General features: G+C 43.6%; 1 protein-coding gene across 1 annotated transcript; it reads left to right on the top strand.

The window, feature by feature from the left end:
• Positions 1 to 1,265: 1,265 nt before the first annotated feature.
• HAL (histidine ammonia-lyase) lies at positions 1,266 to 13,672 on the top strand. The gene is made up of 20 exons (XM_032106419.1): positions 1,266 to 1,662; positions 2,084 to 2,144; positions 2,313 to 2,340; positions 2,638 to 2,712; positions 2,811 to 2,883; positions 2,968 to 3,034; positions 3,223 to 3,260; positions 3,345 to 3,470; positions 4,843 to 4,982; positions 6,375 to 6,422; positions 7,031 to 7,178; positions 7,255 to 7,350; positions 7,466 to 7,524; positions 8,296 to 8,376; positions 8,994 to 9,059; positions 9,160 to 9,325; positions 11,452 to 11,586; positions 12,162 to 12,270; positions 12,364 to 12,433; positions 12,876 to 13,672. Exons 1-20 carry the CDS (start codon positions 1,416 to 1,418, stop codon positions 13,023 to 13,025), a joined length of 1,983 nt encoding a protein of 660 aa, XP_031962310.1. The 5' UTR covers positions 1,266 to 1,415; the 3' UTR covers positions 13,026 to 13,672.
• Positions 13,673 to 16,128: the final 2,456 nt, after the last annotated feature.

Genomic DNA, 16,128 nt, shown 5'->3' on the forward strand with positions numbered 1-16,128 from the left:
ACAAGGAATTCATTCACTGCTTCCCATGGGCAGGCACGTATTCAATCTTCTCCAGGAGAGCAGGGTTACTCAGGGACACAAATGCCATCACTCCAAAAGTCCTCCTGCTTCTTCCTTCTTCCCCCAACTGTGTATGTGAGCATGAGCTCTGGTCAGAGGAAGCGATATCTGATGTTAACAGGCTCTGGCTTGAGCTATCAGCTTGCAATGAAACTTGTTTATAACGACATTAGGTCACTAGTGTTGGGGTAAATTGCGTTTTGTTGTAAAAGCCCAGGTATCGTATATATAGTGATTTGGTAGTTAGAGTTCATGCTGCCAGATAATCCTGGTTTCTTGGTGTCAGAGTCAGAAAAAAGAAAATTGTGTCAGGCATGGCTTTCTCTAGCATGATTCTAGGTAGCTCTGCTGGGACAGTGTCTCCCACCAGTGGGACCCAAGTTAACATTTCCTACAATAATTAAACCCTACGTAGTCCCTTTGTTTGGGAGCACTAGTGTGGGTAGCATGGACTGTGAGTGGTGCAGCTGTTTTGCCTTTAAAAAACAGAGGTATTTTCAGATGTTGTGTGTACATGGTTATTGCTAAACTTTTTATTTTGGCACTGTCTTAACAGGTATCTCCACGTCTTTTCCTCTGCACCTTCTGCCTGCAAAAAAGTATCACATAGCAGCGCTGGGCTTGATAGTGTGCAGCTGCGGCCTAGTATTTGTTGATACCTGTTCTAGTAACATCTTCCAGAGCATAAGGGAAAAGGCTATAGAACTTAATTAATCTTTTCCTTACCTACAATAAAAAAATTCAGTTTTTAAACTTGACCATGGGACTGATGAAAGCAGGCTTGCTGCCTCTGCTGCCTGCTTTTATCCTGCTCTGGATAGTAATGTAAAACTATAATACAATCTTCTTTCAGTCCTAAGAGCCATGAGCAGCCCATATTCCCAAGGTGCCTCTCTTGCAGCCCTGTCCCTTGTGGAGGTTTTTGTTAGGCAATAGCTGTTAACTCTTGTTAAACCCTTACATTTTTAGAACAGTTGCACTGCATCTTAGTCCAATTTATCTATTCCTGCTACATAAGCTCAGCTCCTGGATTTTCATGTCTATATTCCCTATGTGATCTTCAGAATAAAATTCCTGTAGCAATACCTGGGGCGTGTGTGCCTTTCTGTGAAAAGGGTGTGTTCCCTGGGTTTGTTTTGATTGGATGAAGTCAGCCAAACACATTGATCTCATGTATTTACAAAGGTGAGGATTTTGAGGGTGGATTTTTGCCTCTATCTGATTGCAACACTGGGCTCCAGACAGACACAGCTCTTCAGGCCATTGCATAGCTCTTCAGGCCATTGTGTGGTAAATGTGAGGCTGCTGCACATTGCAGCCCTTCTTGGTCAAGGAACAATTTTTGGAGAGAAAACATGCCGAGGTACACGGTGCATGTCCGAGGAGAATGGCTGGCAGTGCCATGCCTAAACTCCACAAACACCATTGAGTGGCTGGGAAAGGAAGCTGTGAGACGGTACATGAAAAACAAGCCTGACAATGGGGGATTTGCCTCGGTGGAAGAAGTAAAGTTTTACATTCGAAGGTGCAAGGGACTTGGCTTGCTGGATCTTGATGATACTGTGGGGGATGCTCTAGAGGACAATGAATTTGTTGAAGTTGGTAAGCAAAACCTTAAGCATTGCAGAGTGACTGTGTTGTCATCTGAGTCAGCAAACTGTGGTTTTATCTAGATTCATCTAAAATTACACTGGAGAGATTGTCTAGAGTTTTTATGGGAAAATGCCCAATAATTTAAGAATATTTAGGAACAGAACTACACAAAAGTTAGAAGGTATAGGATTCTATATACATCTTCTCTATCTGCTGTCATGTATAGTGTAAGCTGTTATGCCTTTGCTTTTGGAATACCTTAAATAAATACATACCTCCTTGTTATTTTCCCAGAAGTGAACAAATATGTTCAGGGATGATAACTGGAAATCAGAATTCTTACTGCTGTGAATTGTAATAAATAACAAATTAATTTATCTGAAGAATGCAATTTAATCATGTATGTGCTTATTCTGCATATTTCTTCTAGTTATAGAAGGAGATATAATGTCTCCAGATTTCATACCATCTCAACCAGAAGGAGTTCATTTGTATCCTTTTTGACTGCTTTGTGAAAGTTTACAATTACAGATGTGTAATTTTCCAGATTGCCTGGTTTTTTTAGAGTTCCTTCATTCTTAAAACACATTGCCAGCTGTAACTGAGTGCTCACTACCTGTGAAATCCTGTCTGCCCTTTTTCCTTTACAAAACTTTCAGATACAGCAAATACCGAGAACCTGAACAGGTAGGAATAACCAATGATTTTACAACTTGGTAACAAATCCTGCTACTCACCAGAAAATGCTGAGAGTTCAGCCAGTGCAGCATTCACAAAAGCAGGGGCTATTCGATTGGCTGGGTCTAGAAAACTAAACTATAATGTGCTTATAATGTTTTTGTTACCTGGGTTCCTGTCTTATGAATAAGCATGAAGAAGCTTCCTGTCATTGCTGAGTTTTGACTGTATTTTTTATTATTATTGATTATTAAGCAACATTATATGTATCCATATCCCAAACTAAAATGTGGTTCTTTGGTGTAGTATATTTCTTTAGATGGCAACAGCTTAACAACGGAGGACTTGGTCAATTTAGGAAAGGGACTCTACAAGATAAAGGTAAAAATTCTGAACAAATGCAGCTAAAAATTATGTGTTTATTTTTCTACAACTAAATAATGAGAAGTAAGCTAATATTTAAACTACTTATGTTTTAGCTCACACCCGAAGCTGAAGCTAAAGTCAAACAATCACGAGAAGTGATTGAAAGGATTGTAAAGGAACAGACAGGTAAATAATTTTGCTTTTAACTATTAATTATTTAGAAGACTTCGTCAGGTTCCCTCCTTAACCAGCAGTGTACATTTCTTGCAGTTGTTTATGGCATCACCACGGGTTTTGGAAAGTTTGCCAGGACTGTCATCCCAAACAGTAATCTGAGGTATGTTGTGTGTGCAGCCTTCTCTGCCCTTACTTTTCAGGAAAGGAAGAAGAGGGAGCAGTTTGACCCTGTAGTTGTATAGTTTGGGGTTAAATGAGAGAGCTGCTTCAGGACTTTCTTCTCTTTTGTGCAAAATAAAACCTGATGAGACTTTTTTTGAGGTTTAACATATTTTTTTTTTTCTGTAGGGAGCTTCAAGTGAACTTGGTTCGTTCACATTCTGCAGGTAATGAGAGATTGCTTGGTGTTTCCCTTTTCTGCCCTTGTTGGTAGCAGGTGAGTAACCAAGAGGGTTCTGTTACTGTTTCAGGTGTGGGGAAACCTTTGACCCCAGAGAGATCTCGTATGCTGTTGGCACTGAGAATCAATGTCCTAGCCAAAGGATACAGTGGAATATCCCTAGAAACCCTCGAGCAAGTTATTAAAGCATTTAATGGTAAAAAGATGTTTAAAGAAAATCTTCCTTTCCCTTTTGTTTTTCCTTTTAACTGTTTTGTTAAGAGGTGTAGCTCAATGGGTCAAGCTACAGATGCTGGTCTTTCAGCTTGGTAGTTGAGAGATTAGGGCTAGAGTTTGGCTGTACAAGCTCACAACTGGAGACCATTGCTCTGTTGAAGGACATGGGGTATGAGCTTAACTGACCGGAAAGGCTGAGAGAAAGGGATGCAACAGGCAGAAATTTGGGAAATGAGCCTCTGAAAGGTCAGATAATTAGTTCAAGGCTAAGCTTGACTAAGAGCATGGCTCTGGGAAAGCTTTTTTACAAAGGCTCAAGTCTCTGTCCTCTCTCTTCTGTCTCTTCTGTCCTGTCAGGTGGTATCGTGTGTGTCACCATCTCTAGGAATACAGGGATTTAGGGAGGAGGGGGCCATTACCATACAGAACACTGCATGTGTTGGTGTTTGTGAAGCAGACCCACTTAAGCACCACCTGGTTTTGGGAGCAGACCCCCTGAGACCTACAGAGGTGTTTGTACACAAGGGCTACGAGGCAGCCACACAGAAGCCCATGGCCAGTCAGCAGCTTACATGGCCACAACTGCCACAACAGTTCCAGCTGGGTGGCCTTCCCTCCCTTGCCAGATGCTGTGGCAGAGAACCCAAAGCAGTGGCTGATGTTCATTAGCTGATGACCACTGGATGGCCCCTCTGGTGGGGCCTGCCAAGCAAAGAGCACCTTCTGTCTAATGTCAGTGTTAGGATCAACTCTCCTTCTCTTCTTTTCCTAAACTGTAGATTGGGAAGATTGTTCTGAGACCACAGACCACGTGTATGAGAGAAGAGCCATGTTCATTTATGTGAGCCCCAAAAACAGTCTTTGTGCTGCACTCTGTAACACCCTCCTCCTCCTTCTCCTGCAGCGTGTGAAGGAGCTGCAATTCAGTGTTTAGCTCTGCAAAATAAGAGGAACAGACAGGTTCCCTCCTTGCTTCTTCTGATGTTTCCCAGGCTCCATTTCTTCATTTCCACGTTTCAGTGCCCAAAGGAGTAGGACGGGGAGAAGAGGGCTCAAAGATGGTTTCTAAGAATAGCCCAGTGTTTAGTGGAGTAAGAAATTAGGAGATAGCTTTGTCCACACCAGGTGGTCACCCTGTGATGGAGAGCTGAGACAAGAAGCATTGTAGCTGCCTTGCTGTAGGTGCAATCACCCTGGGCTGTGTCCTGGCTGCAACGAGAGTAGTCCTGTTGGGGACATTGTTCATGATTGCAGGATGTTACTGTGACCACACTTACGAGCTGGCTTCTCTGTTTTCCAAGGAGTGTATCAAGGGAAGGTTCTAAAATGAGTGATTTTTGTGTTCTTTCTAGCATCCTGCCTTCCTTATATCCCAGAGAAAGGGACAGTTGGAGCCAGCGGAGACTTGGCCCCCCTCTCTCATCTTGCTCTGGGATTAATTGGAGAGGGAAAGATGTGGTCCCCGAAGAGTGGCTGGGCTGATGCTAAATATGTAAGATTCGTGCAGCTGATTGGGTTTGCTCAGATTAATAACATGTAAAAGTCTTTGGATTTTCTATACTAGTTTGAATTAGGACTAGGTTGCCTTTAGCTACTCATCCTCTAATTTGAGGAAGGTGGGTCCATGAAGAATGTAATAACTGACCCACATGTCACTGGAGGAGACATAAATAAGCAGCATGTTATTGAGCCCTAAAGACATATCATGCTATAGTATTGCAATACAAGATAGCACAGTGACATCATTTATGAACTGGAGAAAGGGACAGGATATGATACCAACTCTGAAAGAATTATTACTGTATCTCCAGCTCCATGAACATCAACGCTTTTCTAAAAAACCCGAGATCACCTCTCAAATGCAGAGAGTACCTGGAGATTTACTGGAGGCAAAATCTTCGCAGTAAAATTTCTACTGATTTTATAAGGGCTTTAAGTAAATACATAGGTTTGGATATTTTATTTTTGATAAACTAACTAGGGTTACAAGGAGCCTTTATATCATTCTCCTTCACAAGGCAGAAGTGTTAGAATGGAATTAGGTTTTAATCAATTGTTATTCTGTCACTAACACATCAGCAGATTGATCTTGTGTTAAGTATCTCCAAGCCCAGCTCCTCCGAAGTCTTTCATGGTAGTTTGTTCTGCTACACCTATCACTCCTATCCGTGAATATTTGAATACCAGACTTGTTCATGAATTGATAGGTGTACATCACTATAGACTGGAGAAGGATTGAGGACTACACAGGGAGAGGAGTAGGGAGGAAGCAGACCAGTGTGTTCTGGACCTTCGAAATCAGAAGTCATAGCTGTACACTTCTGAGATGCATTACCTCTTCTGCTGGAAAGGGTGAGAGGATTAAATGAGAAATAGGTTATGCTGTTTCTCCATTTCCTACAAGACCAATTGCCCTCTAGAATAGACATGTATAGAATAAACTGGATAGGACTCCTCTTGCCACTAGAGATTTTCTATAGAAAGGATTAGGGGATCATTTTAAAAGGAATAATTTATGCCAAGCCAAAATGCTATAAGGCAGGGTGTAGGCAGAATTGCCTTCCCAAGAGGTTTCCAGCCTTCTTCGCTGTTGCCCTCTCCCATCATCTAGAACACAGTAGATGTTAATGGGCCGTGACAGTATCTGGCTTAGTGCTCCTGCTACCTTCTTGTACTGGCACTAGGAAATAAGGTGCTAGTTTGGAAGCCCTTTATTTAGCCCAGCAGAAAAAAATATGTTATATGTTTGTGATATAAAGCTCTTTTTCTCCCATCACTTAAGAAATTTGTTAGTATTTCTATTCATGGAAACATTTAAGTTTTAGTGACTTAGTTACTGAAGAGTATTTTTCATTAATTATCTTGGCATTGAACTCCTTCACAGGTCCTGGAAGCCCATGGACTGAAACCAATTACCTTGAAACCTAAAGAGGTAATAAAGTTTAATGATGTCAGCTGATGAAAACGAGCACAGTCAATCACTATTTGCTTTATATGCACAATGAAAGCATTAAATGAATTAATGATTTTAAATCAAGCTTCAGAAGGATATTGATGAAGTGTTGTCAGGAGCGGGATTCACTCCTCCTAGTGTCACCCTGCTTGACCTGAAATGTCAGACCCAAGCTTGGTGTTCAGATTGGCTCTGTGGTCAGTGGAGGCAGACAGGCCCCTTCAGAAAGCACTTTATGCCATCCTGAAACAGCTGTCTAAGAGGCACCTTCAAGACAGTACCTATCTGCCCTTTGGCTGTAACAGGAGGTCAGATGACTGACTTGAAGCAGGTATCTGACTTACTCGGAACTACTGGTGCCCCAAGGGTGTCTGCAGTGACTTAGTGGGGTCATGAGCATTGACACTTTACATAGCAAAGAAGCTCAGTCAAGCTGTGCATTTTATGATTTCAGGATGGTCCAAGAAGCTAGGCAAAGGTCTTTAACTTCTTCATGTGGGAAGGAGAATTGTCACAGATATGGGGAATTGTCACAGTGTGTGGAATAGCTGCAATGACTTTGCTTAACACCTGCTCTCCCTTTGAAGGGTCTGGCCCTCATCAATGGGACACAGATGATCACCTCACTGGGCTGTGAGGCAGTTGAAAGAGCAGGGGCCATAGCGAGGCAAGCTGACATCATCGCTGCCCTTACACTCGAAGTCCTGAAGGGTACAACGAGGGCCTTTGACACTGGTGGGTACTGGGCCTTCCCTGTCTGTTTGCTGAACAAAAGCTTTGCAAAGCCTAACCATCTAACTTGTCTTACTAGATATCCATGCAGTGCGCCCACATCGAGGGCAGGCTGAAGTGGCCTTTCGATTCAGGTCTCTTCTAGATTCTGACCATCATCCATCAGAAATAGCAGGTGAACAATCTTAACCTTCACCCTCTCAGATTACCAGGACAAGCTGGGTCCTTCAACAGGACACAATGCTTTTGTGTAAGGAATATTTGAGTTTTGCCCCCCTTTTTTCTTCCAGAGAGCCATAGATTCTGTGACCGAGTTCAGGATGCATACACAATGCGCTGCTGCCCTCAGGTAAAAACTGACTTTTATATCCTTCTATTACAATAGATAAATGATGATGAAGTTTCCACCTCAGAAATACTGTCAGTTATGTGCTGTCTGACTCTGTCTGACTCTTATTTTGCTTCTTCTTCACTTCAAAATTGTAATAATGGAGATATGTAATTTGTTGATCGCGTGCATGCACCCATCAGCAGCATCTAACAAAGCAGTGTTCAGATCTGGAAGCGGCCAGGGGTCAGAAGCAGAGGGAAAGTGCTAGTTTCCATGCTTGCAGATTTTGTAGGGACTTTCTTCTGCAGTGGTGTTAAGAACATGAACTAGGTGTTTCCAAAAGCCAACGGAGTGTAGTATCTCAAACATGTTGGAAGAAGTCAGTCGTATGTGTTTTAACAGGAACAAAGCTATTAAACCAGTGGAATTAATGGAAGCCAATTAATTAATAAGAGGTTTTCTGTGAGTCTTTGTAAGGCTACTTCTTCCCTCATAACACTTCTGCCACTGAATGAATATCTTCCATTTAGGTAAACCAACCCAAACAAGTAAAGAATGTCATATTCAGATTACTCTTTTGGCAAAACTGCCACAATAATAGTGAATATCATCTTTCAAGTGTCTAGGATTGGCAGTGATGCTCCTCATGTTAAAACAAATCCAAGACCGTCTTCCATGTGTGAAAGTCGAGTGGGATGATGGGAAAGAGGGTCCCTGCAACTCAGTCAGCATCCTGAAGGCGAACTAAGTGCAGATACTAAGCTCAGGCACAAATGTCTTTTGTTCTAGGTCCATGGAATTGTAAATGATACAATTGCTTTTGTGAAGGACATAATAACGACCGAAATCAACAGTGCCACGGACAACCCTGTATCTTTTCGATTACTTTAATACTTTGTAAAATCCTGCTTGGCCTTTTTTATTCTTTTCTTCAGTATAATTACTCTCACAGGAGGCAAAAAAGTCATAACTGGCTTTGGTCAATAACTGCCATTGTTTGCAACAGTAACCTCTCTTCCTTTCCTATGACTGCACGGGAGGATTTCTGTCAGCACTGCAATGCAAGGCTGCATTTCTGTCACCACTGTAATGATGCTGTACATAGCATCATATCAATTGCTGATAAGCATCATGGCTTCTAATCTGTCCAAAATTGTAACTGTCATGGAGGATCTATCAAGGAACTGAAAATCTATGCTAGGATCTGAACAGATGGGTTTCTTTGCCCCCCTCCCCACCCTCCATCAAAGACCTCCCTTTATGTAGCTTATTTGAAAAAAATACATATCAAAATTGTATGTACAAGTTTGAAGAACTGAGATTGTGTCTTCATTTCCTGAAAAGTGGAAGTGTGGATGCAATATAAAGTGCTTGCACATAAAAGCCTATGAGCACAAATACTCCTTCAGTTAAGATATTCCGATTACCGCAGATATCTCTCATGTAAACTGTGTTTCACTTGTGTGTGCCTCAACTTCTCCTTAAAGATGGTGTTTGCTGAAAGAGAAGAGACCATTTCTGGAGGAAATTTTCATGGGGAATATCCTGCAAAGGTAATTCAGCATTTGAAGAAAGGGAAAAACTTTGTTTCTGTTTTGGTTTTTTTGCTTGCTTGTTTCTGTCATCTGGTTTAATGAGATCTTTTTTTTGTAGGCTCTGGACTATTTGGCAATTGGTGTGCATGAACTCGCTGCAATTAGTGAAAGAAGAATTGAGAGGTTGTGCAACCCCTCACTGAGTGAACTGCCTGCATTTTTAGTCACTGAAGGAGGTCTGAACTCGGGCTTCATGATTGCACACTGCACAGCAGCTGCCCTGGGTGAGTGCTTGAGCAATACCACAGGGAGAGCAAGCTAGAAAGACTGATTTCTTTCAAGACAGATGTAATCTAATAGTAGACACAAAGGTATCTGGCTCCTGTTTTCTGTCTCTTCTCCGCTTGTTTTTTGCTGTCTTATAAAGTGTGAGTGTTGAGTGCAGCTGCTATTATTTCAGCTCAGGCTTCCTTACTCTGCACTGACCCTTGGGCATGTTCAGTGCTCTGAGCGTGCAAACTCTTAAGTGGACTTTGGTGGGAAGGCTTGTCTCAAAGGTGGCCTGATGCCCTCAGTACTGGGTGTCTCCATTTGACAGCCTGGTCTGTACATCAGTATTGGACCCCACAGTCCTCAGCAGACCGGAGTTTGCAGGGCTGGCTATTGGGGGAGCACACTGAAATTAGACATCAGTTCAGTGTTTCCTCTAGTACCCGTGACTAAGGCAACAAGAAACCTGATGGCCGCTGGGATATCACAGTTCATAGGTTCAGGGAAGCATGAGCCGATATAAAGATAAACATGCTATGAGAAGAGAGTAAATTTTAAAAGATACAAACAAACACAGGAACAGAGGATATCAGATAAATGTGTAGATAAACATTCTGCAGAAAAACAAGTGAAATAACTAAATCAATATGCTGAAGGAACCCTGCCTAGAGGCTGGTTTGGCAAGTGGGCCTGGAAGAGAAGCTGAAATGCTCATCCCCCCTCTTTTAAGGGCTGGAAGCTTTACCTTTTGGCTGGGAAGAGTTTAGGATGGCTCCAGGCCTCAGCTGGTTACATGGCATCAGGTTTCACTGCACACTTTTGCAATCTGGTGTGACAGATTCTGGGGTGTTTGTGATTTCTGCTGTGGGAAATGAAAATTATAGCCCTGCCTCTGCTGACACTAGGAGTCCATGGGTCAAAATCATCTCATCCTGATCAAAATAGACAGGATTTTATCTGAATTGAAGTTTGAGTTCCTTTTATTTTTTTTAACCTATTTTTTAATCATTAGTATTTTTTTAATCACTCTGCCATTTTCTGGGCTGTTTGTGTACCAGCTAATGTTTTTCACTCCCAGGGTTAATAGATAAAGCTGCAAAAAATTTGCAGGCATTTTGCAGCGCTGCTGGATGTGTCTGTCTGCCCCCGTTCCAGCAGCTCTGTGCCTGCCAGACCGAGCTGTTTGCAGCGGCCACATGCAGCCTCTCTGGGACCTGCTGTCACCTGCCTGAATGTGCCAGCTGGCCTCTGGTCCTAGACTGTGTCACTCCAGCCTGTTTGCAATTGGTGTCACCACCTCTCTGTCGCTCTTGTAGCTTTTCTGAAGCCACTAATTTGGCAAGGGCATTACGCAGCATCCTGCTGGGCTTCAGAAAGAAAAGGCCCAGTGCAGCCAGAGATTCAGACCTCATTTTTTCTCTTTTAAAGAGCAATTCTCAACCTCAAATTGTCATTGAATGGTGCCTAAGGCCTTTGCTGCAGCCAAATTGCCATTGCTTTGGGGTGCAGCATGAGAATTTCCTCCAGAGCTTGCACCTGACTCTCAAAGCTGGAGTGGTGTCATGCTCATGGACATGGGCAGCCTTGTAGCAAGACGAGAGTGGGAGAAGATTTGTATCACACTCCTGCATTTTTGTACAGGAAGTTCTGAAAGTGCCTCAGCTGCAATGAGCAGACCAGATGCTGATCTCTAGCTGTGTTCTTGAAAACAGGGGAGGGGCGATATTCGTGACCAAAACCAGAGGGAGCTAATACCCTTTACAGAGAGTTGCCCTAGAGCAACAGGCAGGACCAGGCTAGTGTTTCAGTTATGCTGTCTGCTCTTCTTCTTCAGTTTCCTTCAGGCCTTTTAGCCACAGCAACTCAAGCCTGGAGATGGGGGAGTGAAGAGTGAGCAGTCGTTCCATATTTGATTAATATTTGAGTCTAAAGACTGATGTTGGTTAGTTTTCAGAGGCAATGGCAGATTTTCAAGGTAGTTATTACAAATTACTCAGTCCAGGTAAAATACTGATGCATCCTCAAAAGAGGAGCAATAGTTGGACCCAAGGTGGTAGATAGGCTCTTATCTCCATGTTGTCCATTGCTTCTGCTGTCTCATGCCCATTCTCCCAGCATTCATTGTGCCGGATTTTTGCAGTTTCTGAAAACAAAGCCTTGTGCCACCCCTCTTCTGTGGATTCTCTCTCAACCAGTGCTGCTACAGAGGATCATGTATCCATGGGAGGATGGGCTGCAAGAAAAGCTTTGAGAGTTATTGAACACGTGGAACAAGGTAAAATTAAAATCCTGATTTCCAGACAGACCTTGGCTCACGAAAATGAGAAGCTAATACCAATAATGATCAGGTGTGAGGTAGGCAGATACAATGCAAACATCTCCAGACAGAAGACTCTCTTCCAAAGCGCTGTCATTTTACCGCTGTTTTCATGTGGGCTCTTGCAAGCTTCATAGAGAGAACTTTCATTTTTAGCTCAGGCCCTTCTTTTCTCAGTGCTAAAGAAGTTTTCTGATATATGATGGATATTAATTTGAGTATTCAAGTTAACCTGGAAGAGATTCCTAGGGATTTAAGACACTGGTGACCAGGATTTCCTGGTACACTTGAAAGGTCTGTACAACAGAGCATCCAAAATCTGCTTGCTGAAATGCTTGATACTGCCCCCAGCATCATCCATGAAATGGTCCTGCCACTGGGCTGGCTCTCTGGGGCATGTGGATCCACTGGTTTTTCACATTGCCTGAAACCATATCATATTAGTGAGAACAAAGGCCAGGGATAGCTTTACACAGGAAACCTCGCCTTGAGCTGTACCTGCCAAACATCCCTTTCGCTGTTCTGTTTCAAAGTTCTGGCTATCGAGCTGCTTGCTGCCTGCCAGGGCATTGAATTCCTACGCCCTCTGAGAACAACAACCCCATTGGAGAAGGTCTACGACCTTGTGCGCTCTGTGGTGAGGTAAGATCAGATAAGCACCTTCCTCAGAGGTTGCCTGCCTGGAGAGCAGCTGCTGGCGGTGGTGGTTAATGTTTCTCCAATGTCTTGTTACAGGCCCTGGATAAAGGATCGCTTCATGGCCCCAGACATTGAAGCAGCTCACAGGCTGCTCGTGGACCAGAAGGCGAGTGCTGGCTTTTGGCTTGTGCCGTAGGATTGTCTAGAACCCTTTTTCTTTGTCCATGCCAGCTGCTGTTTTTGCTGCTCTATCTTCTTCATGGTCAAGTGGTTTTGTAGCAAGTGCAGTGATTCTCTCCCAGCTATTGCACACAGAGCATTAGCCTGGTAACAAGACAAGACAAAGTATTTTTGCCTTGAATCCTTTCACCTTGTCCCCTTGGAGCTGTATCCTTTCCCATCCCTTGTCAACTCCATCCATGTGCTCTTCCCTAAACCTCACTCTATCTGCCTCTCTGGTTCTGCTCATCCCATATAGCATATCTACATAGCTTTGCCACCTCTATCCCAATAACTTTTCTATAAGGTTTCCTGAACTCATGTGTTGATGTCTTAGCTGACCTTTTGTCTTGCCTCTGACTCTGCTGTTTCACATTCTTGTTTCACAGGTGTGGGAAGTGGCTAAACCTTACATTGAAAAGTACAGGAGGGAACACATCCCTGAATCAAGACCCATTTCACCTACAGCTTTTTCCCTAGGATCGCTGAGAATGAGTGCAGATGATAGTCACGACCACAGGCATCAGAATGAACTTTGAGGGTTGCAATCCTCTGGAAGAGAGCAGATCCTTTCCAGAACCTTACCTGAGCATGGCTGTTCTACTCAAACTCAATGTGGTTTCTCCAGGTGACCCAGAGGACCTGACTGTCTAGCTCAGGAGCAAATAGATAGTGAAGAAAAGTCTCACTGCTTTCCTCACATGTGAAAGACAACTTTGTCATGATAGTGTGGTTTTGACTGAATTTCATGAACTTCTGAACACAAATCATTCAGACTCCTGCTGAAACCAGTATTTGTTTTGTCAACTCTTCGTTTGTATTCTCTTCATCTGTTCCAATGATACCAAACAGCCTAAGTTCAATATTCTTGATACCTTTTTTTTTTCCCCCTTTGGGTAATTGCTGTGATCCCCTTCATTTTGCCACAAGCAAAATTATCTTTACACTTAATTCTTCTCTCTTTTGCAGATCTTATGTGAGGTACAGGTTCTTGTACAACAGGAGCATTTTTAGAGCAGGTGCTTCACAAATCAGAAAAGCTGTGAGCATAGGAGTGTGCTACGGAGATCATTGCTCCAAAACAAATGTATTATATTCTGGTGATGGACTACACTTAATGCAGCTTTCCAAGAGCTGTGGGCTGCAATTAATAAACTGAGGCTTCATATATGGCTGTAGCCATCTATTCTCCTGTCATGTGTGTGATAATGAAAATGTAAAGCAAAAGCTTAATTTGGAAATTAATAGGACAGGTGGCACAGGGGCCAGAAAAGGGGGAAGAGGTGTAGGAGTGGTGAATGTGAACCAGTGCTGAGGCAATAGTGCCAAGACCTACACTCACATGGCTCACCAGGGCTCTGCCTGTGTGCCAAGGGCCCTGTCCCCATAGACGGGATTATGACAGAGTGTGCTCTGTGTTACAGCACTGACCTCTGGCACAGGCTTGATTTTGCAAGGGAAGAGTCAGGACATGGATTTCACATCATGGTGCAGTGATCACATGGCAGTACTGATCTGGCTGTGGGGCATTCAGCACGAGCTTTGGCTAGGCTGCACGGGCAGCCAAAGCACCAGTGTGGGGCTGCCTTTGAGTGTTCAAGACCTGCCATGTTAAATGTGCCCTGAGGAGAGGGCTCATGCCTGCTGGCAACCTAGCAGGGAGACACATATCCTGGCCAGAAGATCTGGGAACTAGGGCACCCACGGCACATGAGTTCCCAGCTAAGCTCCTTCCTTCTGCACCTGATGTGCAACATCTCCATCCTGTCTCTCCCTCATGTGCCAAGAAAGTCTCTATTTCTTCAATGTGAGGCTCTCTGGAGCAGGCAGGTCTCAATCTCCCCCTGAAGCTGTTTCAATTTGTATAAAATCAGGTATTAAAAAGAAGTGTGAGAACAAACAGACAGGCTTTTATCTTGTGGGATCAATCATTTGCCTTCAGCCATGTGTTAAGGCTGATGAGTCCTTCAGCAGCAAGGCTGGCAGAAGTTCCTATGTCCACGTTACCTATGTCCTGCTCCCCGTGCTGTGGGAGCCAGCACTGTGCATGTCATCACTGAAGTGAGCCACGCTAAAAACAAAACAACATCCTGCATTCCGGAGGGGTGTGCCTTCCCTGGCAGCTGTGGGGATAACAGTGCCACAAACTGCAGGACCACATAGCTGCCCGTTGGGAACCACTCAAGCCAGCTGTGCCCCTGAAGTAAAATCGCATGCTCTGACTGCAAACTGCCACTAGTTACAGCCCTGGGGCACATTCCCAAATGGCTGCTGGATTCACCCGAGCTGCCCGGGCAAACTCATGGTTTCAGGCTCCCACGAGAACTTGTGCATGAGAGCAGAATCCCCTCACATCAGTAGTTTCAGGCCACAAATGCCTATTCCTGTCCAAAAGGGAATATTTGAGGCTTTCCTTTATGCAGTCTTGGGCCCCAAACACCCTAGGCATTCAGATAAGAGATTCTGGGCCTTGCTTCCCGCTCACCTCTGCTTTTGGCTGCCTGGGACCAAGGGACCCCCAGGACACACTGCAGCATGGTGGCCTCAGGTTTTGCACCGTGCCTGTGCAGAACTGAGAGACACCACTCTGCCTGCACGCTGTATGCAAGAAATGTCTGTGCTCCTTCCCTGACAGCCTTCTCAAATCCCTGTATAAACATTATTTATGAAGGCTGTCTTGGGCAGAATGGACCCTGCAATCACATATTTCTGATGTTCTTTCAAGCTTTATAAAAACAAAGTCCCACACCCACATCTGGTACAACATCTGTTTGCAGGAAAACACGTCAGGTGCCAGGAATGCTATTATATTGTTTTAAAAACTGATTTAGTTGGCTAGCCTGAATCAAATAAAGCATGAGGAAAGATACTACAGGGGATGGCTTGCATATTTTGGGTATTAACAGATATGCCCAAGGCTCAGGAAGATCAGGAGGTCATAATGCTCATACATATTTGTGATGGCTTTCAAATATCTGTTAATCAGAATGAGACCACTGTCCTTCCTCAAAGGTCTGGTTCACTAAAGCACTGTGCTCTGTATCGCAGGTTATGTCACCTGCTTATATCAACACTGATTTTTGATGTGAAGTTCTTCATGCTTGTCAGGTGTAGTTTTATGACTTCACCTTCAGAAAGTAAATCCCTTTTGCTTCTGCAGCCACCATCCATTTGAAAATTTGAAGAAAAGTCCCAGTCCACGTGTATTCAGAGACCCTCCTACCCCAGACCCTCTGCTTAAGTACTGCAAAAGCTTCAACTCTCCAGAGCTGTATCATCCTTTTTTCTATATACTGCATTCCTAAATGATGGTGCAAGCTGTGGGGAAAAAAGTAGTAGCTGAAAGAGTGCTTTAAAAAAATTAAGCTCCTAAGTTTCAACATGGCTTTGAGTAGGAGATACCATACTTAACTTACCAGAATCCCATTCAAACTCCCACAAACAATTACGTCCCATGTTATTTCAGATTCAGCCTAAAATAAATAAAATCAGGTCTTTTCTGGAACATCTGTATGACACTGCATGTGATCTCCCAGCACAGCCAAGGGCCATCCCAAATGTGCATGCCTGAGCCCCTGGCCCTCTGTCACATGTTACTTGACATCACACTCCCCAGTAAATCTTACCTGGATCCAAACTTTG

The sequence above is a fragment of the Corvus moneduloides genome, chromosome 4, assembly GCF_009650955.1.
Source record: "Corvus moneduloides isolate bCorMon1 chromosome 4, bCorMon1.pri, whole genome shotgun sequence".
NCBI lineage: Eukaryota > Metazoa > Chordata > Aves > Passeriformes > Corvidae > Corvus > Corvus moneduloides.